General features: G+C 41.4%; 2 protein-coding genes across 4 annotated transcripts in view; one reads left to right on the top strand and one right to left on the bottom strand.

Annotated features, from left to right (window-relative positions):
- Positions 1 to 21,543, top strand: part of GTF2B (general transcription factor IIB) — a 28,661-nt gene extending 7,118 nt beyond the window's left edge. The window contains exons 3-7 of one of the 2 annotated variants that reach the window (XM_068141206.1): positions 5,934 to 6,067; positions 13,020 to 13,166; positions 13,303 to 13,432; positions 14,045 to 14,326; positions 15,687 to 21,543. In XM_068141206.1, the coding sequence (XP_067997307.1) occupies positions 5,934 to 6,067; positions 13,020 to 13,166; positions 13,303 to 13,432; positions 14,045 to 14,326; positions 15,687 to 15,820 (827 nt within the window). In that variant the 3' untranslated portion in view covers positions 15,821 to 21,543. Of the gene's footprint in view, positions 1 to 5,910; positions 6,068 to 13,019; positions 13,167 to 13,302; positions 13,433 to 14,044; positions 14,327 to 15,686 lie in introns of both variants that reach the window. The other variant, XM_068141207.1, reaches the window with a different exon arrangement.
- The window catches only part of PKN2 (protein kinase N2), a 54,256-nt gene continuing 51,012 nt past the window's right edge, over positions 20,759 to 24,002 (bottom strand). For both annotated transcript variants that reach the window (XM_068141204.1, XM_068141205.1), the window contains 2 exons: positions 22,373 to 22,453; positions 20,759 to 22,294 (listed from right to left, as the gene is read on the bottom strand). In XM_068141204.1, coding sequence (XP_067997305.1) covers positions 22,091 to 22,294; positions 22,373 to 22,453 — 285 coding nt within the window. In that variant the 3' untranslated portion in view covers positions 20,759 to 22,090. The remainder of the gene's footprint in view (positions 22,295 to 22,372; positions 22,454 to 24,002) is intronic.

Below are 24,002 nucleotides of genomic sequence, written 5' to 3'. Positions count from 1 at the left end.
AGCTTGTGGTCTGCAGTAAGGCTGTTATAAAATTCTGTCTAAGTACATGGTGGACTAATGCTTCTGAAAAGTTTGAGATCTGAAATTCAAGTATGGTCTATGAAGTATAGGTAAGATTTAACTGTATTGCAGATACATTTTTCTTTACAAGATAATGGACAAGTACGAAAGGTTTTCATTATTACCTCTCTGCTGGACAGTCCACTACTCATGATGCCTGTCATTAGGGATAAGATTAATTGTGTCTATACATAGATGCCAGTATTCTGAAAACCAAAGAAACTTAGTAACCTTGAAGTCCTTGAGTACTTCAGACTCTCATCCAGTAGAGGGCAGTTACATGATAAAATCTATTCTAGTATCTTTATATCTCCAATGATAGAGTCTTTTCATACTTGTATGTTCATGATTACTTTTCTCTGTGAGTATTACCAGCACTTTAAAATATGAAATTTCAATTTAAAGTATTGCTTAAGTAAATAGGCAAAATTCTTTGGGTACTGATGTGTATTAGCACCTTTATTTTTAGTTACTGCTTCTGCACTTGCTGTCTAGAGCACTATAAAGTGTCTGACAAAAGTTAGTCCTTGCAAATAAAACTCTCTGCATTTGCAGGAAAGCCAATTACAAAAGATGCTGATGCTTAAATTCTGTATAGTTGACTTATCCATGAATACTCATGCAAGTTTGATTTACACAGGGAATTAGTAATATGAAGAAAGAAATTTGCTAGCTGTTTTCAGTCATCATCCAAATAGTCTGTGGTTTAAGTCTAACCCATCTGAGCTTTAAAGACAAGGGTGGTGGTTCTAGCTGTTTCAGCAATAGTGCTTGTAGGATTGTCAATAGTTGGCATCTTTTGTCAGGATTATGCACTGCTCTTAGCATGAAATTTCCTGAAGGAGATTTTCTAGTTAGTGGCTTCTAGGTTGGGAACCAAAGTATTTGCGAGCCACTATGAAGAATGCTTCCATTAATTGAAGTACTAAGATGTATCTAGCACTGTTTTTAGGGCAAATAAGAGCTAGAAATGATCTGAACTCCTCTGATGGAAGGAAGAGTACAAAGCCACTTATTTTTGTGATATAGGGTAGATCAGGCCCCAGATTTTTCATTAGAATTCTGTAGTAGTTGGAAGTGTTTGAACTGTTTGTCCTTTAAAAGCTACAAGTCCTGGAGGGGTATAACTTTAATTGACCAGATTTGCCAACCAGATTGTGGACAATTACTTTTAAATTTGTTATCATTTTGATAAGCAGGAGCTGCTGCGCTTTTGTTCTTTTAATGGTCATTTGCTTGCAGTGCTATATTAACTTTCAGTCCTTGGTGGCCTAGTGGTACTGTTGATGTCTGGAAATTAGTCAAAGTCTTCTGTAGAATTTTTTTGTTGTTTAGCATCTCAGACCCTGCTCTGGTTCTGTCTGTTCTTTCAGCTGAGTCTTGTGAATAGGTTGGTGATGATGCATTTGTGGTAGCGATAATTTATTGAAAACAAGAATATTACTACCTTACAAAAGGCTGGACAGTTGGTAGAAAATGCTGTGACTGCAAAATTGTGATGTTGTGTTTTCCAAAGAATTTATTTGGCAAAATCTTAATAGATCTAGCCTTAAATAGAAGTTCTGAAGCTAAAAACTGCAGGGAAAAAAAGAGCCAACAAATCTAGTTTGTATTTTGGAAGCTGTAAAGTGAGGTACTACCACATGGAGCAGTCTGTAAGCTAATAAATAGAATGTGAAGGAATAGATACATGGTGTTCTGTGCTGAACTCTGGGCTCTTCAGTACTAAAGAGATAGAGACTTGCTGGAGCAAGTTCAGCAGAAGATTGCAGAAGTTATTTTTAGGGACTGGAGCATCTTCTATGTGCAAAGAGGCTGAGAGCTGAGATTGTCAGCCTGGAAAAGAGAAGGCTTAGTTCAGCCTGGCTTTATATGGTTCCTGTGTTTATGATTCTTCTCAGCTTGTAGTATGCCGCCTAGATTTTTCATTGTAGTTTGTCACCTCATTACTCTGATTAATAAGGAGTTGACTGAAATGAATTGTAATTCTTTTTATATTTAAAAAAAAATGGCATTGTAAAATGCTTTTAATTAAAAGTATAATATATGTGCTCACTAGATGGCAGCAGATTCCTTAACTAACTGTCAGAATGAAATGTTCTTTAAAAACTATACATATTTTGGTACTTCAAAGTACAAATAAACTTTAATACCATACTTACATTAAGATTAAAGTATTGGCTGATACACAGAACTTGATGCAAAGCACAGCTAACATTAGAGCTCTTCCAGAAAAGACTTAAGAACAGGCCTTCTCAGAACTGTGCCTAGACTAGATATGGAGGATAACATTACTGGAGGCTTGAATTTCATCCTATTTCTTGTTGTGATTTAAATGTCTTCCATTTACAGCTATATCGTCTTCATATAATATATAATGCAAAACTCAAAGTGTGTAAAATACATGTGTATGATGACTTACTGCAAGTGGAGTAGAACATGAAAACAGCTGGTATTATTTCTCCATAAATATGTAATTTCAAATTTAGGCCTTGTTGAAGAAGAGCATTTTCCCTTGAGAAATCACTTTCTATTTTTAGGGCAGAGTACACATACACGATTGGTGATGTGTAGACAGACAAGCTAATTTTAGAGAACTGTTCCAAATGGTCATTTTCAATACTGACCTGAGTTTACTCCTGCGCTTCTGTAATGCACGCTCTTTGTGTTTGGCGGTGGTGAAGAAAAGTAACCTTGGCCTGAGGTTTTCCGTTCTGAATAACAGTTCTGCATTTTACTAAATGAGCTTTTCAGATGGTGGGTAACCTGAGCCAGTGAAGTTTGCAGTGTGCATTTCCACTAGAGCCTGTGCTAGTCTATTAGACTGTATTTTAAAGAGTAACTGAATACTGCAAGAATGCTTTTATGAAATGACATGGGGCAGTATAGGCAAAACTCATCTGTTCAGAAAGATGCTTCAGAGTAGAAGTCTGGGGATGGGTTCTGCAAAGATTTGGTCCTGAAAACAGCTTTTTAAAAAATGTGCTTCAGAGGAGGAGATTGGGGAGGTGAACTCTGATGAAAATTAAATAAAGGAATGTGTAATCTAACCATACGTAGTGAAGTTTATTTTTGTTCAAAAGAACTGCATCAAAAGGAAATGGTGAACGGAATATGCAGCCACTCCCATACTTAATCATGGCTTGATACTGTTGCCAAACCCAGTCCTAAGAGTGATTTGAGAAAGCAGAGACCTTATTGGGAGCCTTTTTCACTCTGGTGTTTGCCTGTTGGATGCACTTTCCATGAGTTTCAGGAAAGCTAGAGAGTGGTGTGTGACCCAGCAAATTCAGTTTAGGACTTTAAAATGTTAACTCAAGATCACTCTTCAAGGCTTTTGTAAGACTGACTTCAGTATTTCAACTTCCGGTTTGCTCACGTAGGCTGGGGCTCTGTTGCACCTCTACAAACATCAGAGTTTCAAGGTGGTTTTTAAGGTTTCAAAGAGTTAAATAATTAGTCACCTTGGGTTTTGTGTCTAATGGAATAATTAGTGTCTTGTAGCTGAGTATATTTTCCACTTTTTTGGTGCTATTTGTTAATTTTTTTGTTAATATGTATAGCTTGTGTCACACTTGTACAGCAGCCTTTTGAAAGGTGAAATGCAATTGTGAAAGTGTACAAAAAAACCCTTCTTTTCTATAATGGCAGATTTCGTGGCAAAGTAAAGAAATAATGCATACTGCATCTTAATTACACAAATGCTTTATATTCAGTGATTTGTTCTACTTAATCTTTTCTCTCTGTGAAATAGTAGTCTCAATCCTCTGTTTGTAATGTGTTTGCCAAAGCAGGCAGTGATATAACACTTTTTTGTTAGAGCAGGAATGGTTCATAACTCACAAGAGGCAGATCCCTGAGTGAGTCATTTAGGTCATTCCCACTTGTGTGGAAAAAATATTACATCATTGCCCTGTACTCAGTGTTCTATTTATACCATGCCAGAATTTTAAGTACATTTTTCTTTTTTTAGATGCTGTAAACAGTATTGTGGGGTTGTCTTAAAGTAAAGTTACTGCTAAGCCATAGAAGGAGCATTACTGACTCAAATATTTACATAGTCAGGAGCTAGAGGAGCACGCTGTCTGCTAGTTTAAGCTTGCAAGGGAGTTGGGGGGACCTTGGTAGAAGAAAGAATGGATCTGTGCCTTCTTTTACTCTGCTGTATTTTTAATCTTCTAGTTTTTGATGATTTTTTTTCCTCTTTTTTTTTCAGTTGTCCCTCTCTACATCCATTTTCCCCACCATGGTTTTCATTAGAGCACTAAATCAAGGTGGAGTATAGCTATGAGCATGTCTGGCAAATATTTATGAGAACACCTCAAACCAAAATTTAGTTTTTTTGGTTGTTATGATTTCTTATGGTTCATTCACAGGTTTCAATTTTTAGCAGACTCCTTGCATGAATGGGTTAAAAATAAAGTTCCTCCTTCAGAATAATTGCCCCCTTGCCTCAATTAATTGTGCAGTTGCACCACTATCCATTGCTCCTGTGTTTTCCCCAGCTTCATGCCTCATATATTGTCATTGTTTGCAGAGTGCTTTTGTCTGCCTGCTTATGTTTTCACCAGGTTAAACCAGCTTCTGTGGTTTCATACGAAGACTTCCATACCGGAAACGTTTCTTGCAGTCAACATTACTTACTTTTTGCAGACATTCTTTCACAACACACTTAAATGCTGATAAATAGCAAATTTTTCCTCTGGTTTAGGAAAGCAGGGATGACAATTTTCTGATATCCTACACAGAGCTCTCTGCTTTACTGCAAAACACTATGAAAAGTGTTCTTTTTGTGGTTTTCTCTACATGTATTCTTACAAATTCTGTAGTATTGCTCTGGAAGCAGCTCCTTTGAGATGTAGCTTTTAGCAGACCTGTGAATAGAATCAACTGTGCTGACGACAGCAGGGGGGTGGTTTGTGTGTGGTGCTGGATTTTGGTTTTGTTGTTTCTTTTGTTTGTTTCTTTGGTGCGGTAGTTGTTTTGTTGGTGTTGGTTATTTTCTTTTAGGATTGTATTATTGTGATTACTGTAGGATGTTTGCATCAGAATGTTGCTTAGAGTTATTTTTCAATTTGAAAAGTTGCTGTGAGAAAGATGCAAATGAACATGAGGTTTAGAGGACTGTAAGGAAAGTAATTTCACTTGGATGATGTGGCTTTAGTGCTTTTCTGCTTACTCTGAATCTGTCTTCACACTGTTACACCTGGAAGAGTTTAGACTGAGTTTAAAAAGAAATAGTTGTATGTATATTGTGTGTTGATGCTGTCAAGCATCATAAATGGAGTTGTGCAGGGTCAGACAGCTCTTCAAGAACAGTAATTATGCTGCAAACTGCTGTTCTGCTGGGTTAGAAGGTGGCATATTTCAGAGTACCAAGGACCTGGAGCTCATGCACAGAAGTGATTTACTACATTTAATGAGCTTGTGCATGATAGATAATTCACATGTGCACTTTGAACACATGGCAGATGTTGAGAGAGTGTAAGTTACAATAACCTGGTTATTTGTCTAAGGGCCAGGAACATCTGTGGGCAACCATGACCTTGAGCTTGAAATCAAGGTCTTGATTCCTTTTTTTTATTGAAGATCCTGTGATACTTAAGCATGATTATACCTCTGTGTTCTGGACACATTTCTCTAGTTATTTGTGTTTTCTGTGTAGCTCTAATTGCCCTTTTTGGTTTTTTTCCTCTCCTCTTTAAGTTGCAAATCTCAGACATTTTGGTGCCTTGTTCTGCAAGTAACTGTTCTCTTCAGGAATGCCAACAGACTTCCCTCTTAGAGTGGCGAGCTCAGATATGTAACCTAATGTTTCATGAAGTGCTTCAAAATACTACATTAATGCAGACTGTTGCTTTCTGTGAACTCAGGTGACCGGGTCATAGATGTAGGGTCGGAGTGGAGAACTTTCAGCAACGACAAAGCAACAAAAGACCCATCTCGAGTCGGGGATACTCAGAATCCTTTGCTGAGCGATGGTGACTTGAGTACAATGATTGGCAAGGTAACGCTTAATACTAAGTTTTATGAAGTTTGTGTGTTTTTATGACAAGTACAAGCTATTCAGAGAATGTATTTACAGAGAGATGTTTGTCTGTGTTGAACTACATTTCGATGGTGTGTAAAATGTGGCTCTTTTCTGGGGGGTAGCAGGAAGGGGTTGACCTCTTCAACGAAATAAAGTCTGCAGTTCCACTCTGCAGTATGTTGCTATAAATAGAAAACTTGATGTTGCAGTCTTTAAAGAAACACTTCGACTTGGTGTGTGTATTTGAGATAATTCTGAAATAACAGATCCTTAGTTTTGAGGTCTCAATAGGTAGTACTGCTCAACCTGAGCTGTCATTCTTTCTAATGAAATCTGTATCAGTTCACATTAAGGACCCAGAGATCTACATGTATAGTGTATGTGTTCTTCCAGTTAATATGAAAACACTAAATGTAGAATTCTTTCATGGTGTGAGTGCTCCAGAAGAAAGTATTCATTGTATATTTGAGTTGAGATTGAGTTGAGAGACTTGGTTCTGTGCACCCCACCCCCCCGAGGAGGAGGGGCCCCCTGGGTCAAAGGTGATTTATTTCACCCCCCACTTCCTGTCCACCAAGCCTGTAAAAAGGGCAGACATCTTTTAGTTCTCTGTCTTTGCCTGCTCAAGAGATGTCATCTACTGCTTCTGCCTCCTGCATTTGACCACGTGGTGGGGGCCTACTTTCCAAGCTGCATCCATGCTTTCTAAAGAATTGAATCCACTTAGATCCAGGGAATGCAAGGCCATCTGGGCCTGGCTTTGTATGATTTTATATTTATCCTTACCCTATACCTTTGTGACCTCCCTTGTTACTGCTATTTTTGTGTGTGTGTGTGTGTTAAAGAATGATCTCTTTTACTTCCAAATTGATTCTAGACTATTTCTTTCATGAATGTACCTTTCCTTTCCCCTACCTGATTTGTTTTACCTTTACTGGGAAAGGGAGGGGGAGGAATCTCAATCTGTTACCATTTGGGCTTTTAGACTCTGGGTAAAGCTCAAACCAGTACACTACTGTTTCCTATGAGATCAAGCAAGGTTAATCATTCCCTCCCTTTAATGAAGTAGTGGCCCAGGTAAGTGTTCATTGGTGTACTTAGTGTTATATTTTTGACTGCAAGGTGTAACTGATTTTTGTAGATTTCTTGAGTGTTTCATGAAAGATGGCACAGTTGCTGATAAGGAACTACTAAAAAATGTGTTGCTGCTTTGTGTGTCTTGGTACATGCACATCAGGATTTGTCAAAAGCTTTTGTTCCAGTGATCTTGCTAAGATGAAGGGGGGCATGTACCATTCTTCTCAACCAAAACTGTTTCAAAGAAATTGAGTCAACCAGTGAATACTGATATGGACAGCAAATCTTTCACCATTGGTGAAAAATAAAGCTGCTGTTCAGAGCATTGCCCAAGCAGATGTTTGTGTTTTGACATTGTTGCCCACCAGATTTTAGAGTGCCTCGTGGTGGGTTTTTGAATCCCTATAGGCTAACTAATATCTTCATTGCTCCATTAAAAAAGTTGGTGTTGCTAAGTAGCTCTGTGAGACAGTGCTGTAGAAATCACTGAGGTTTTAATATTACTGTATAGGTCTAGAAAGATTATAGTTCTTAGAGCTTGTATTTCTGTTGCTGATTTGGTCAGCATAAGTTAAAGAAGTGCACCTTTATAGGTGTTTGCTCCAGCTTCATACTTGTCTTGTTTTGGGACTGTAAATACAGATTTGTTTCTGGGAGCTCAGGTTTATTCTGTAGGTAGGCTGACCTTTTAAGCTTGTTTAGAACGTGTGTTGGAAAAGACAAAAGATACTGCAGCTGAAGGTAGAATCTGTATCCATGGGAATGGTGACTTGTGCTGTTAATTGTCTTCTTTGTGGTTGTTTAGATCCTTATTAGAGTAACAGGGATAATAGCTTCTGTAAGAGAATTAAAGACATAAGGAAACATCTGTGAACATTTTGGTTTTCAGTGAAAATGGAAAACTTTGGGAGATGGACATTCATCTAATGAAACAGTTTTGCTGTTAACAAGAACATCACAGGATAGGCATGGTCAAAGTTGCTGTAGCAAAGAGTGCCATTCAGTGAAGACAAGTAGTGGGCATGTCAGTGTGGCATGATTTAGCCTAGGAGAACTGTGAGTGAAAATATCAAGCACTGGAACTGTCAGGATCCTGTTGGAAAACATAGAGGTTGCAGTGAGTCGTCTTGTGGATATTTTATCTGCATGGGGAGCAATCACAGAAGAGACATGTTATTTTCTACAGGAAACAAGGAGTGTCTTTGACAAACCAGGATGTGTTCTGTACAAGAGTTCCTGTGTTTGTCTTGCCAGTGATGTCAGCTGGGATGGCAGCTCATTGCTGTGAACTCTGGATCAAGAAATGTGTTTTCTCTCAGTCGTTTGGAAGGAAGAGTGGCTTATATCAGAAGATGCTGAAGAAGTTTCCTATAGGTGTAGCACAAGCATGAATTTTGCAGCAGAGATAACTAAACCAAGGAAATTGTACGTTTCTCAAGCAGTCTTCTGAAGTCCCTGTCAGCAGCAGGCTGGGATGAGGACTGAACTATATGGGCGGAGTGATTGAACAAGGATGAAATTGGTGTAGTCATGACAAATAAAAGTAGTATCTGACAGGGTATGGATCAGCCTTCATGAATTCCAGAGAATGAAGCAGAGTAAGATTGTATTTTTCCAGTTCACAGCAATTCCTAGAGTATCCTGGAGCGGACTGCAGATTTGTATGCCAAAGATTGCTTTAACCTTTTGCACAGGACAGGGAAAGAGGTATTCCCTTCTGCTTGAGTGGGAGCTGCGAATAGTAGAATCTTTAAAACACGCTGCTGCCTCTCTCTGCTTCCCAAACACCGCTTCCTCCCCTCAAAAAACCTCACCAAAACAACATGCCAAAACCCAACCAAACAAAACCAGCAAAAAATCCACAAACCAACTAACATACCAACCCACAACACAGCCTGTGTTCAAACTATGTTGAGGAGAATCAAAATGAGAAGTACATTGATAACTGATGTCACATCATATTGGAGATCAATTCTAAATTCCTGGGAACACTGATAGAAGTGGAGTCTGAACCACTTGCCAGTTATAGCTGTAAAGTTCCAGTGACCAACTGTTCCTTTGAAATAGTGAAGGAAGGGGGACAGTCCTGTTTCAGAGAAGGGTTTTTTACTCCTTTCTCTTTGGAACCAGGAGATGCTGCTTCAAGACTGTTTTCTGCTAGGGGTCTGTGGTCTGTATCTGCTAGCAGTGGAAAAGAGGCTGCATTGCCCATGCAAAGAGATTAGTTCCTAATTGGTTTTAATGCTTAAGAGACCCATCTGTCTGAAGCAGAAACAGTCTGTGTTGGAAGAAAGATTAATTTTCTGTGAAGAGGAGGATGAATAGCATAGTTGAGTCTGGTGGAGGTGGTTTGTAGTTTTTGGGCAGATCTTCAGGATATTGGCACAGAGCTGTATGTCTTCAAAAGCTGATTTTGTGAGCTGCAGTTTATCTGACAAGAGTGCACATCAGTTGGAGATGTATTGAAGTCTGGAATTAGTTGTGACTTGATTGTCAGGATATATAGAGATAGATATTTATTTTTTTTCTAAAAACCTTATGTAAAATTCAAGAAAAATAACGGAACAAGGAAATTCTAGGTCTTCACTGATTTCAAGAACTTTATGGTCTAAAAGTTTTGTCCCCTTTTTGTAGTGACTGTGACTACAAGAGAATTTAGGTTGGTCAAAGAGGAAAGTAATGCACTGTCTTGGTCTAGAATTCCTATCCTTTGATCAGATGCTCTGAGAAGAAGCTGGCTGTTGTCAGGCTACATGACCTGGATCTGGAAGTGCTACATTGATAAGCAGTGGCAGGATATCAAGGGCTGATGATTGAAAAAGAAGGAAGGATCCATCAGACTGTATAATAAGCTGGTTGTATTGGGCAGGAAGACTGACAGATCTTGGGACATTGCTTGGTGCTGTGGATAGCCTCAAGTTAGCGATGTGGATAATGGTGGTAGTATTTCTACTTTCTGTTATTAGAGGGGGTATACTGGGGTACAAAGCCCTTGGCTGCCAGCACATAAACCTAACCTTCACTGAGCCCCCTTCAGAGATTACCACTGTTTACTGGACTGTATTTTCTCATTCAAACTATCTTTGAGGCTGTTTCCAGGATGGTATCCCTAAGGTTTTGTGCTCTGTTTGAAAGTCAAAACTTGTCAGGTACTTGTTAAACCTTTCTTGTTGAGATGGCAAAGATATGAATAGGTATCTCATAAAGCCCATGCCAATAAAACATGTGATGCTTAAAAGCTACTTGATTTCAGTTGAATCTGTACAGCATCTGTTTTTCCTCATGAGGGAAGGGGGACTTCTAACATGATTGTCAAAGGCTGAAGCCAACAAAGCATTGTGCCTCAAATGAAAGCTCCAGAAGGAAAGTAGTGGTGCATTTAAATAGCAAATGCAGGGAGAATTGCTGTGGTTTATTTAAGCAGTTGAGGTGGAAGAGTGTTTTCCAACCCTTTTGTAGTTATGAGCTCTTTATTGAGTATGGCTCTTGGAGAGTGTTCGGAACAGCATGGTAAAATCCTTTGGCTAACAGAACTTGCCTGTAGCTGTATTGGCAGCTCCAATATAGATAAGCAAATGTTCAAAGGAAAAGGTAGCTGTAAGTAGCAGCAAGAAAGTAAAAAATGAGAGGTTTAGGAAAACCATTAACACCTCCCCCCTGCCCTGTCTTTTAGATGCTGTATAGTAGACCAGGGAAAACAGTGTTTCCTGGTAAAGCACTGTTGACTTGAAGACTGATTTGATACTGACTGGGTACTTGCAGTCAGGGTTGATAGGCATTTGTCTGCTCTTCTGGCATCTGCAAGATTTTGAGCACACACAGTTCTTGTAAGCGTTTGTGCATAGCACTGGGCTAGGAGGCCAGGATGTGCACGGCATAATGCATCACAGGGAGCAGGGGTATGAGTGATGGTCAGGAAGGAGTTTTTTGACCTTAGACTCTTGTATGTGTTGGGCCAAGGGAAGTAGTTCTGGCATGATTTTTGAAATAAAGGTCTAGTGTTGCAGATAATATTTGTAACACTCTTTGTGGCCTGAAGGTTGTTGTGCTTGATTCTTGCTTTTTAACATGCCTTTAAACCTTACTGAGAACTGCTGGATAGTTGGAGATATTCATCCAGTCAACAAAGTAGGATTGTCTGAGGAGCAGCTCTCTACTGCATTGGTGCCAAGATAATTTATGGATGGTCCTTTCATTTGAAAGGATCCTGGAAGGAATAAGCAGAACCCAAGAATGGTTTTGGATTGTAGCATCTGCATTAGAGGGTCTCTGAGGTACTAGGGAAACTTGTGAGGGCAGGTTCTATGCTGGAGTCCTCAGTCTCCAGAGCAGTGTCAAATTGTGTGTGCACTGCAGATACAGGTCTCAACAGTGGAGGTATCCCCTGAGCTTGTCAGAACTGAGGAGTAACTGGAGCCCTTTGGTCTAGGGAAGTGGGACAATGCAAGTGAATGGTCAAGAGTGAGTCACCCAAAGAACATGTATTAAAAGCAGATGTGCACTAGGAAGAGATTATAGAATTAGAGGCTGTTTTAAAATAGAAGGTCTATTTGCAAGGACATGGGTTAACAAAGAATTAAAAAGCTCTGGTTCCACCAGGGCAGACCAGAGGAATAAAGTGTGCCAGGGTGTCCACTGTATCCTGGCCCTGCTTTGTACCACCTGGGCATTCTGATACATGTCTGTGTCTTCAACTTGAGAACTCTCTGTGCAAGTGCTAGATCGAAATAGCCAGGTTAGCTGTCAGTCATCACTCAAGATCTGCTTTATGCTTACAGTTTTTGGCAAAACAGAAGAGTGTAGTAGTCCATGTCTGCAGCCACCTTATCAGCTTGTTTAAATGGCCAAATTTGTCTGTAATGAAAGTTCGATATCCTTGCCCAGCTAAACTATTTGAAGGTTGCCAGCAAGGAATAAGTGCTTGCTGATTCAGGGAATCCGGGTTTCTACCCATGCCTTAGAATTGTTGTGAAGAAGCATTTTCCATTTGAGAGAACTCATGGCCCCAGATGCTGTGACAGCAAACATGGAAGTAGACAATACAAATTACAGACATTGCTCTTCTGAACTTGCAGGCCGTGTTACCTTCAGCTGTTACTAATCTGATGTGGTGTCAGTTATTAAAGATATGTTTCAGACTGATGACTAATTGAAGACCCTAGACATTTCAGATCCTGTTAGCTGGGCAAAATTGATTGCATCTTTAATAGAAGTATGCACAGTCAGTGCAAAATACAGAACCTGATGGTGGGAATAGTGGTTGATTGTATCATGCTCCAGCGGAGGGCTACAGGGCTGATTAAGGGACTGGAGCATGTGCCTTATGAGCAAAGGCTGATAGACCTGGGGCTTTTTAGCCTAGAGAGATGATGACTGAGAGGGAATCTAATAAATATATATAAATGTATGAGGGCTGGGTGTCAAGAAGGAAGGGACAGCCTCCGCTCGCTTGTGCCCTGTGATAGGACAAGGGGTGATGGATGTAAACTACAGCACAGGAAGTTCCACCTCAACATGAGGAAGAACTTCTTTACTGTAAGGGTCACAAAGCACTGGAACGGGCTCCCCAGAGAGGTTGTGGAGTCTCCTTTGGAGACTTTCAAGACCTGTCTGGATGCATTCCTGTGCAACCTGAGCTAGATTCTATGGTCCTGCTCTGGCAGAGGAGGTTGGTCATGAAGATCTCCAAAGGTCCTTTCCAGCCCTTAACATCCTGTGATCCAGTGATGTCCATTTGCATAACTGTTTCAGCTGAACACCTTGGATTAAGTTGTACAAAGCTGGAAGATGCTTGCTCTTCAAATGAGGACATTGCTTGTGTTTCTGTTGACAACAAAAATTTTCTTTTCAGGGCACAGGTGCAGCAAGTTTTGATGAATTTGGGAATTCAAAGTACCAAAATCGCAGAACTATGAGCAGCTCTGATCGTGCAATGATGAATGCTTTCAAAGAAATTACCAACATGGCAGACAGAATCAACCTCCCCAGAAATATAGTTGTAAGTTCCTGTCTCCCTTCCTTAGATTGTTCTGGCATTGTCTTAGTTAGCATAATATAATGAGCACATGAATTTTTGATATTGCTGCTAATTAAATGGCCTAAAGTTAATTAAATTTAGTTTTCTTGCTTTGAAGGATCGAACAAATAATTTATTCAAGCAAGTATATGAGCAAAAGAGCCTGAAGGGGAGGAGTAATGATGCTATTGCTTCTGCCTGTCTCTACATAGCCTGTAGGCAAGAGGGTGTTCCAAGAACATTTAAAGGTAAGTTTTGGGGTTTACAGATTCAATTTTGCTATGAAGGAGAGATCTACTGTCACTGTAGGAGGCTGGTGTTCTTAGACTTTGTTGCATTGGTTGTTCTCAGCTACAGCTCACCATTGAGGCGGAGGGTAGGGTGGAGTCTGGAGGTTTGTTGTACCAGTGAAGTGAGGAGGCTCTCAGGCATGGAATTTTCGATTATTATGCATTAGAAACAAAGCAACAACATTTGACAGTTATTCTGAGTGTTGATTAAACTTAAAAGGTGTTGCTTTGGTCAGAGGAGGACGGGGACTGTTGTAACTAAATTTGAACCCACAGTTCTGCAGCTTACCTTTATATGTGCACCTTTCCCTGACAATGATAGAACTCTTTTTAGCCTTTGAGTACCAAACTGTCCCTCACTATGCAAGCTGTGTTGGTTAGCTCCTTACAAAAAATGTGCACTGACTAAAGGGATTTGGAAGTTTCACAAAGCAAAGCTTATTTAGTGATGATGACATTCATGACATCAGCCTTCTTTCTGGGTCTCAATATATTAACAATCAAGTGTAATTATTTTGGGGGAGTAAGTCCTGTGGAGCCTGAAGTTTTCAATCTTTACTTTTTGTTTAGAAATCTGTGCAGTGTCCAGGATTTCAAAGAAGGAAATAGGCCGGTGCTTTAAACTGATTTTGAAAGCTCTTGAAACCAGTGTAGATCTGATTACAACTGGAGACTTCATGTCAAGATTCTGTTCCAATCTGGGCCTTCCTAAACAAGTACAGATGGCAGCAACGCATATTGCTCGTAAGGCTGTGGAATTAGATTTGGTTCCTGGGAGAAGCCCTATCTCTGTAGCAGCTGCAGCTATCTACATGGCATCACAAGCTTCTGCAGAGAAAAGGACACAAAAAGGTAAAACTTCACTTTTTTTGGTTGTTTTGTTCTTCTGGCATTAGGAGTTGGCTTCTTGAGTGCAAGGGACCAGTGCATTCAAGTAAGCATAATTTAAGCTTCACTCCTGCTAATACTTGCAAGTGTATGTTCTGCTGCTCTCCCATACCCAGAGTGCAAACCTGGGGGCAGTTGCAGCTGTCATGGCTTTAGATTACTTCGAGGCTGTGCTCGTTCTAGCAGCTAGGGAATTGCCGATACTAGTACGTGTGTTTCTGGACTTCTTGTGAGCCTTTGACAAAGATTGAGTGGTGGGACAGCAGGCTTGGCCATGACCTTTGGCATTACTCTCTTATAGTAGGGTGTCCCTTAGGAAGCCAGTAAACAATTCTTCAAGGCTATTCCTAAGCTTCAGAGCAGCATAGGTCAGCCCCAAGAGAGTCAGGCCTATGTGAGAGCAGTGAATGGGGAAGGAAAGGAGATAAAGTTATGGTGGTTAGAGCTTGGTGTGACAAATAGATCCAGGTGCTAGAAGCTGGCTGTGCATTCTGTTTAGTCCAGATCAGAAATGTGGAAGAGCTGCTTTTAGGTAAAGAATAGCCATTACCTGTCAGGTCCTGGTGCTTTGTTCTTCATTAATCACTGCTTGTCCTGTCCCTGGAGTTTTCATCATGCTGGCAGTTTCCTGAGTGATCCAGAGCCCAAGCAGTACAGTGCCTTCATCCTTACTTGCCTTGAGCTATTGGATTATGTCTCTTAAGAGTGATCATTGAAACAAAAAACAGCTGCCTGCCGTGGATACAGATGTGACTCCACACTCCTTCAGTGCCCTGACAGTCCTGAAGGCTTTCATGCAGTTCAAGGCTTAAATTCCAAACTTGGTTAACTTAGTTGAATCTTGAGTAGAGAGAAGTTTCTGTGCCCCTCAAACAAAAGCCTTGCTTCTGACTTCATGCATTTTAAGGTAAAGAATTGTATGTTTAGCTCAAGGTATCACTTTTTGTCTGTGCCTGGTTGGTTTTTGGTTTTTCTTTTTTTTCCTGGTTTTGCTTATATTTAATTCAAGTGCAATAATGAAGATTCTGATGTTGAGGAATTTTTATTAGAATATTGTTGGGCACATAGAGTTTGTACTCGTGACTTTTGCACTCCAGGTCCCTTTACCAGTTTGAAACTGATGCTATTCCAAGGTGGATAGCGCAGGTTGAAGACATGTATGCAGAATAGTAGTCAGTGTGGTTAAAGGCATTTTTACCAGGCTTTGGGGAGAGTTATGGTTTAAGCTGAGTGTGTGGGAACTTCTTGTGCAATTGTGCTTGTTGGTTTCTTCAGTACAAATGGCAAAAGTGAACACTAATCACTTACCTGCTTTTTGTCTTAGAAATTGGTGACATTGCTGGTGTGGCTGATGTTACGATTAGACAATCGTACAGGCTCATCTATCCTCGGGCTCCAGATCTCTTCCCAGCAGACTTCAAGTTTGATACCCCAGTTGACAAGCTACCACAGCTGTGAAATTGCAGAGGGTTACTTTTAAATTTCTATTAAAAAAACCCAACAAACCAACCAACAATAAACTTTTGATTTTTGCCTATCACGGAGGATGTACAAAGTGTTAATATTGAGTCTTCATGTTGTGGAACTGGAGGAGATGGAGAAGGAGCGTAACTGCTGGAACGCAGCACACATTCCAAGGGTAAACAAGCTCATTGTGTGGCATTTTGTATGTATATATTAGTGGAAGTAAATATTTAACGGCTGTTGCAACAAACTTAATTTCATATTGTTGTACTTACTTAGATTTCTTTTGTAGGGATCTAGCAAGATGTATTTTGGAAAATCGAAAATATTATGTAATTCCCAAATAAACTGTTTTTGGAAAACACTTACCACCATGTGAGCATGACTGAATATGCACAGGCTAAGGCCTGGGTGCTGGATCTAAGCTAGACTGAGCTAGGAGGCAGCCTTTCAAGGTAGCAGGCAGGCAGGCAGGGGTTTGAAGTGCACAGCCCTAGACAGGAACTGCCAGCAAAGCATACAAGAGCTGAGGTGGCACCGAGGGGGCACTGGGGCATGGCTCTCATCCAGCTCAGGCCTTCTGAATGCCCCCAGGGAGTGCCAGCACCTCCCGAGTGCAGGCAGGCAGGGCTTGCTGCAGCAGGAGGGGCATAGCGGTTTGTGCAGGCAGGGTGAAATCTCTCTTGCAGACCAAAGGTAAACCAGCAAGTTCCACTGGAGTGAGAAAGCTTAACCATGGTGTCCACTTGGAGAGCAGGCACATCCTCCTCTGTATTTGCTGCAAGGGATCCATCAGGTCAGACTGAGCTTCCCCAGGAACACACAGCTAGGTAGGGCTCTGGAAGCACTTGGAATTAAGTGAAAAAGGTTGGACTATTTGCTCAGCGCGGTGGTGGAGCTAAGAGAGGAAGTGGATAGGCTAAGGAACATTAAGGTATCAGAGAAAGACACAGACATGTGGAACCACACTGTGACCTCCCTGAGAAAGGAACAGTCACAGTCACCACAAAAACCTCAGAATCAGAGAGATCTGGCATCCTCTCTCCCCCAGAATCTAGGCAGTGTCCCCAAAATAAGTAGTGCATGGAAGCAAGTCCCCAGTAGGGAAGACATGTGAACCCTCTCCTCACCCACATGCCTCCCCAGGTGCCACTACACAATACAAGGCTGGAGAGGTAGAGGATCAGTGAGTGGGCTATGTGGGTGTTGATTCAACCAGACCAGAGGGTTCACAAACATCCAAAAGTCCTACCTCCCACAGTATTACCCCCACTTCCACAAAGGAGAGTTATACATGTAGGTGACTCTCTTCTGAAAGGAACAGAGGATCCAATCTGGAGGGCAGACCCTTCTCAGGGAAGTCTGTTGCCTCACAGGAACCTGGATTGGAGATATCACTGGGAAACTCCCAAGCCTAGTGAGATCCTTCATTTATGGCCCACAACTTTTCCATATGGGTGGTGAAGAAGCTGTAAGGCGTAGTCCAAGGGCAGTTAAGAGACTTTAGGGCCTGAGGAGGGTTAGTGAAGAAATCTGGGGCACAGGTTACCTTTTCCTCCCTCCTTCCAGTAGTGGGCAGAAACAGTGGAAGGGACAGGCAAATCCATTCCATTAATACATGGCTCTGTGACTAGTGTGTCAGAATGTTGGGTTCTTTCAGAATGGGTTAGCCGATGTGGCACCAGGCACGCTAGCACCCAATGGGAGCCACCTGTCTCAAACCCGAAGCAGGGTCCTTGGCCAGGAACTAGTGGGACTCATTGATAGGGATTTAAACTAGATGGGAACAGGGAGAAGGAAGAAATAAGGCTTGTCTGTGATAAACAGAGGATCAACTCACTGGGGGCCCCTGAGGCGATAGAAACCAGCAGGGAACCTCCCAGTCACTCTACCCTGCATCCTGACTGGCCAGGGGTTAAGCTTTTGGCACTGTTGTATTCAAAGTGAGGACTTGCTTGTTTGAAATGATGCACCAGATGCTGAGAAGTGAAGGCCAGAAGTTATTCAGCTTTGCCCAAACTAACAGCTTAGAAAACAAGTTGCTTCCTCACAGTGTCCCTTTGTGTGCAAAGCAACAAATGCATTTCACTGGGAGTCCTCTGGTTCCTGAATTAATTTTGTATCACAGGTGCAAATTAACTTTAATTGCCAAAATGAACAGCTGAGGGGTCAGCCTGCTCCATATCTGGTCCTGAACCATGCAGAGGGAAGGCTGTGTCCAGTGCTAAGAGTGCTAATTGTCAATAGCCCTCACTGTTTTCTTGCTGGGTTAGTTTTAATCCTCTTTTGCCAGTTGAGACTATTGAAGTGTGGCAGCTCAGCTTTTTTTCCTCCTTTCCTGTAAACAAATAACAAAGGCTGTACAGTTCTGTTACCTCACTGAAGCTGTTAATTGCAGTCATGAAAAATTCTGGTGCAGATGTTAAGGTGGGATTGCATTTCTAATGTCCAGTATAAGTCCTTACAGCATGGTGCAACAGTTCTATTACATGGGCTTCCCAATCTTGCTCTGAACTACTTTGCCTTCGTTCTTGGTGGGAGAAGGTGTGATGCTTTGAAGAGGCAGGGTCTGATCTTTAATGTGCTGTTAAGAGTTTGGAAATGCAAAAGTGGAAGTTCTTTTGCCATGAGCATGCTTTCCAGCATAGATCTACTGCCTGCAGGTTAAAAATGGCTGAAACCTACCTTTGCAGTAATGCTCTGGTTTTGAAATGCATTCAGGCATTTAGCATGAGCACTTGCAAGGGGTGAGCTCGCAGCTGAAATTGTTATGTACAGCAAAGGTTGCCTGGTCTGAAACTTAAATTATCTGTGCAAGGCTCTGGAGGGCTGCAGATGGAGACAGGGATCTTGGCTTGACCCTGCCTCTGCCTGCAGTTCTTGGTGTGGAGATGGTAGCAACCACACAACCTAAAAAGGGAGAACTTGGAATATGTTTGAAGGGACTGTGTATACTGAAATGCAGGTACTGCTGGTCCCCATAGGCTAACAGTTAATGTGAAGCATTACAGGAAAAAAACAGTGTGACTCTGGATTAATTTTCAGACAGTTATAGTAAGCTAGTTCGGTAAGGCTAAGGAATTTGGCTTCTTTTGCAGTGGTTTCTCACTCAGCAATGAGCTCTTCTTTTTCCTTGGCAGTGGTGGTGGATGTCTGTGTGCATGGCACAGCAGCAATTCTCAGGGTGGAGAGATAGGCGTGGGGAGGCAGTAGCCAGTTTTTACCTTCTGTTACAGAGTGAAGGGGTAGTAAAGGCTCCATGAGAAGTACTCTAAAATGCAAGCAAGGAGAACTGGCTGCAGCTCAGGTGTTGATAGGTTTCTGGGTTCTCTGCTAATGCTGCTACGTTGTTGCTGGGAGGTCGTTCAGCAGCAAACCTGGGAGAAGACAGTACTGAAGGATTGCATTCCGCACCACAACAAAGGCAAGGGCATAGTATGTTGTTAATTCAACTGCTATTTAGATAAGGTAGTTGAAACTACCATTAGATGAGGCCAGCCCTTTCTGGGATGATTGCTCACTTAAATATCAAAGCAAAGTGTCTCTAGGCAACTGTGGTCTCATGTCAAATTTTAGTTTGCTCTTATGAGTAAAGATTTCTTTTCTCAATGCAGTCAGAAAGGAAAGCTTCACTCTCTGCTTAAATAACAAGGCTGCTGTGGGTTGGGTGTAAGGTTTTGTTTGTTTACAAAGCTCTCCTATGTAATGGTGGGAGGGGACTGTAATGAAGAAACACTGCAGCGAGCAGCGTCTCCCCCTGCCCTCAAAGGAAGCCTGCAGAGGGAGGATGCTGACTCAAGCTGGCCAGATACAGTCTTCTCTTGCTCCCTTCAGAAGGACTGCTCACCCAAGCAAGAAGAGGCTACTCTCCTTAAGCTTCAGAAAGGAGGTATGCTCAGAGCTATTAGTGTTTAAAATGGAAGTAGACTGAGCTACCACAAAGAGACTGGATTTCTCTAAGTCCCCTCCTGGGAGCAAGTTCTTCTCTGAAGTTACCTGTGGAAAACACGACCAGTCACTTCGAGAAACAGCAAAATCATCTTTGGGACACAATTTACAAATTACTCTATTTAAAACTTTAATTTGTGATATTAATGACTGCAAAACACTTAGAATGACATTTGTTAAAGGCACATTTCATTTTAATGCATAGTGTACCATTCTAAAATATCCTAATTTCCTTACAAAGTGCTTGAGCAGCCACATACAGATAAAGTATAGCAAAATATATTTACAATCTAGGGTTTAAAATCTTAAATCTGCCTAAAAATAGTTTTAAAACTACAGGGATAAAATTAGTGCTTTCTTTCAGCTTAACTGGGTGAACATACCCTGCCCTCTAATTTTTTTTTTCTTTTTTGATTTTTTAGTGATTTACTTAGATTTAAAAAAAAAAACCAAAAAAGCTTTCTGTACAAGATGTAGTTACAAAACAAAGGTATTTTTGAGGATACTTTCCTAAGTGTTAAGCACCCTGTTAGATGCTCATATATATATAGATTTGGGAACCAAAAAGGGTGAGCTGACTGTACCTCAAAAGTATTGGTTTCAGCTAGATACAGGAATATGATGTTTCTCACTGATTACAATCTGAACATGGGCGATGCTGAAGAGTTGACTCACCCTGCCAAACATGATGTGTAGGGCTTCCTGGTTCCAGTGCCGGGGGGAGGAGGGATACGTGCCTGATTTAGACCTATTAACCCTTCTGGTTTTGAACCCCGAAGCCTCTCCCCTGCCTGACCCCGCATCCAGCAACATGATTTTGAACAACCACTTCGGTTCTGCATGAGAGGTTCACATTTCTACTTCGAGTGAATAAAAGTTTAGACTTCATTGGAGTGCTGATTCTCACTGTCTTAGCCCGTGAACAACACACACCTGCCTAGGATGAACCTGTGAGATGAGATCAGCTCCGAACAGTGCTAGAGCTAAGGACCACGTGGGAAATTTATTCTCCAAGAATCAGTGTTTGCCCAAAGAACACCAGATGCCAAAACCAGGTCTCGGTTTACAAGCGTGCACAGTGGCTGGTCTGTGTTATTTTTCAGCTTTTGAGGTACAGCTTTTAGTGTTAAGGGGTTTATAAAATATACACTGTTTTTATCAAAAATATTTATACATTCTGTTACAACATATTGCTTTTACCCTCAGGAACTGCCAATCTAAGGTCTGAATTCAGTGGCCTTTCTGCATACAAATATTTTTTTTCCACTCAGAGCTCTACGTTGTTCACTTGGCCACGGAGCGAAGTGAATGAAATGGTATCATTAAATTACTTGCCTGGACATAAGAATACATTACAGCTTCCAGCTAGACATGTTCACAGCATGTATACAGTGAAAATCCCTATGTCTTCTAAAAGTGATACGGTACTGTACAGCAGGTACAGGATGATCTAGGTGGTTACATAGACTGGTTAACTTATCTGTCCACTTGGTGAGTGGGAAAGGCATGAGTCTGAGTACAGAAGTGGATGGGCCTGGGAAATGCTTTGCTCTGGGTAGCTAGACTGAGCAACATCCTTGTTACATTCTCCATACTGACCAGGGTTTTAAGCCATGCTTAGAAAGCTTGAAGGCAAAACTGTTTGGCAAGTGGCTTTGGTAAACGTTCTGGGTTTTTCTTCGGCATGGAAGCACTTACGCTGTTGTTATCTCAAAGGCAAGGTGTTGAACGTTTCTCCTAATAAATACCATAGAAAATTTACAAAACAAGGCATATCTGTTCTCAATACCATTATTTTAAGAAGATAAAAGTGTACATAGAAATGTGTAGTTTTGTAGACTGCACAAGGTAATCTTTAACTGAAATCATTTGCCTTCTCCAGCTAGAGCCATGTTCTGTGTCATGAGTATCCCAACCTTCTATTGCAGTGTGGCTGAGTAGAGACAAGCAGTTACCTAGCTCAAAGTCTGCTTTTCCCACTTAAGGCAGATCTGTGACAAAGTGATGTTTATCTGCTGTAGAGGAGTGAGGGAATCAGTACAGATCCACGTGTGCCTGTGTGGGAAGCTTAATACAGCCTGGGTTCACCAGCTCAGCGTAAGAGCTCCATAGACCTGTGTTCCAGTGCTCAGTTAAAAAAACAATATACAAAGAGGCCACTCTTCACAAGAGTGTTAAAACAGTACTTGAAGGATGTTCATGTGATTTAAAAATCCAGAAGCTACAGGTGGCACAGAGAGCAATTGAAGGGTCGGTATCCTTCTGAGAGAGGCATTCTTGTGAGCCAGTCAGCTGGGATTTCACAGTGTCTAGAAGTTAACACCAGTCAGCAATGTAATCAAAATCTCTGAACATTTCCTGCTCTTCTTCTGAAAGTATCCTTGGTTCCCGAGGTGGAGTGAGGATAGGTGCTTCAGACGTAAATTCATCATCAAAATTGCTAACATCTTCTCGTCCTCTAATGGTGGGTACAAAAGGAGGCTTCACTTTCTTGGCCAGTAAAGCGTTCCAATCTATTAGCTGTAAAAGAAACCAGCTGACATTTAGTTTCCTGTCTATGGCTCCTGAGTGTCCTTAGAAGTACTGGTTTGTACTCACCCTGAAGAAGTGATGCTTCTTCACATCTTCAGCATCTTTTTCTCCAGCTCCAAGACGTCGGTCTGGATTTCTTCGTAGCAGCTGACAAAACAGGCAAGATCTCAGCGCAAAAATTCAGGGGTAGGGGGAGGATGAGTGCTACTGCATAAGAACCAAGATGAAGATCAGATGGACACTGAAACTGCCTGACCTATAGAAAATTCTTGGTCCTCTGGATGCACATAGCTAGAGACCCTTTTGGATGTCTGAATCTGTTAGTACAATTCCAGCAGCAGCCCAGCTAGGAACATAGGAGAGACTAACTGGTCTCATTGCAGATCTGTGATACCAAGTCCTGGTACCTAAGGTGATTTGTGGGGCAGGTGTTCCGCTGGAGAGGATACAGGATTTACATAAGCTAGTGTTGCTTGCTTGGCTCAGAAGAGAGACCACTCTGCTGTCGCCGGTGCCCAGCTGCTTCACAGGAGTTACCAAGAGAGGGCTGACTGCTGCTTTCCAGAGTCAAATAAAAGGGTTTTCCAGTTAACACCAAAAGCATTAGATGCTTGCACTTGTGAATCACGGTGTTGCGAGCAGACCCCTGGTCCAGGCAGAGTGCACAGCATCAGGGTGGGCTAATAGATGCATGCTGCAGCCATCAAAACAGCATGTCCTCTATGTGGTGTAAGGATTTGCTCAGATGGGAGCAGTGCATACACACCTACAACTAGTAAACTGCAAGCACCAAGTTAAGGGTATACATACTCTGGGTGCAATGTAGCAGTTCCCTGTGGATATTGGCATGATAATTTTCCACAGTAAAAATACCTTCCCCAGGTACTGCCTTAAAACTGTATTTTCTTCTCTCTCAAGACAAACACTCCCTGGGAATAATCAATCCTTTTAAACCACACAGTATTTCTGACATAACTGAAATACTGATGCCACAGTATTTATGCTTTAACTCATGCTGCAGCATGTTGCTGAATTGGCTGCTGGACTAATATTCAATGTCAGACCATCCATGTAGAGATGCTGATTCCAAAGGCTTTGAATCACCTCCAGTTGATGCCATTCTATTGACTGATAAGCTGCTAACTCAGACAGGTTCAAGCATCTTCTTTAGATAAGCAGAGGCATTACACCAAGGATAGCACTAATGACAATCAAGAACAAAACCAGCTGTTTTTTGCCAAGAATGGGACTGCAGGTGCCTTGTATATGGTGTTCCCTGCCCCAACTGGAATGAAACCAGAATGATTTAGAAGTCTTTGAATTAAAATATTCACGTGACAATGTAAATCTACCAGATAGGTCAATGCAGCAATGTTCTGCTTGGCAAAGAGAGCTGAGCTCCTCTGGTTAGATACAACTAGGAAACAGTTCAGGGAGAAAATAGAGCCTCTAGAGTTTTATGTTTTAAGAGGAAATCTTGCTCCTGAATGAAGTGGAATGGCACTGATGACTATTTTCATTTAAGGTGATTGGCAGCATGGCACAGCAGAAATGAAGCAAGTCTGAAATTTAATTGTAGAAAAAAAAACCCCAACCCCAAGCGTGAGTTCTGAAAGTGTTTTGTTCCTCACAAAAGTAATGAATTTCATTAATGTTGGAAAGGAAGCAGGATAAGAGGGAATACTGTAATACTATG

Source organism: Melanerpes formicivorus, unplaced genomic scaffold (assembly GCF_026170545.1).
Source record: "Melanerpes formicivorus ecotype bairdi unplaced genomic scaffold, bMelFor1.0.p_v2 SCAF_7, whole genome shotgun sequence".
In the NCBI taxonomy this organism is placed as follows: domain Eukaryota; kingdom Metazoa; phylum Chordata; class Aves; order Piciformes; family Picidae; genus Melanerpes; species Melanerpes formicivorus.
Note: the sequence above shows the minus strand (reverse complement) of the source record. Positions and strands in the feature narration are given on the sequence as shown.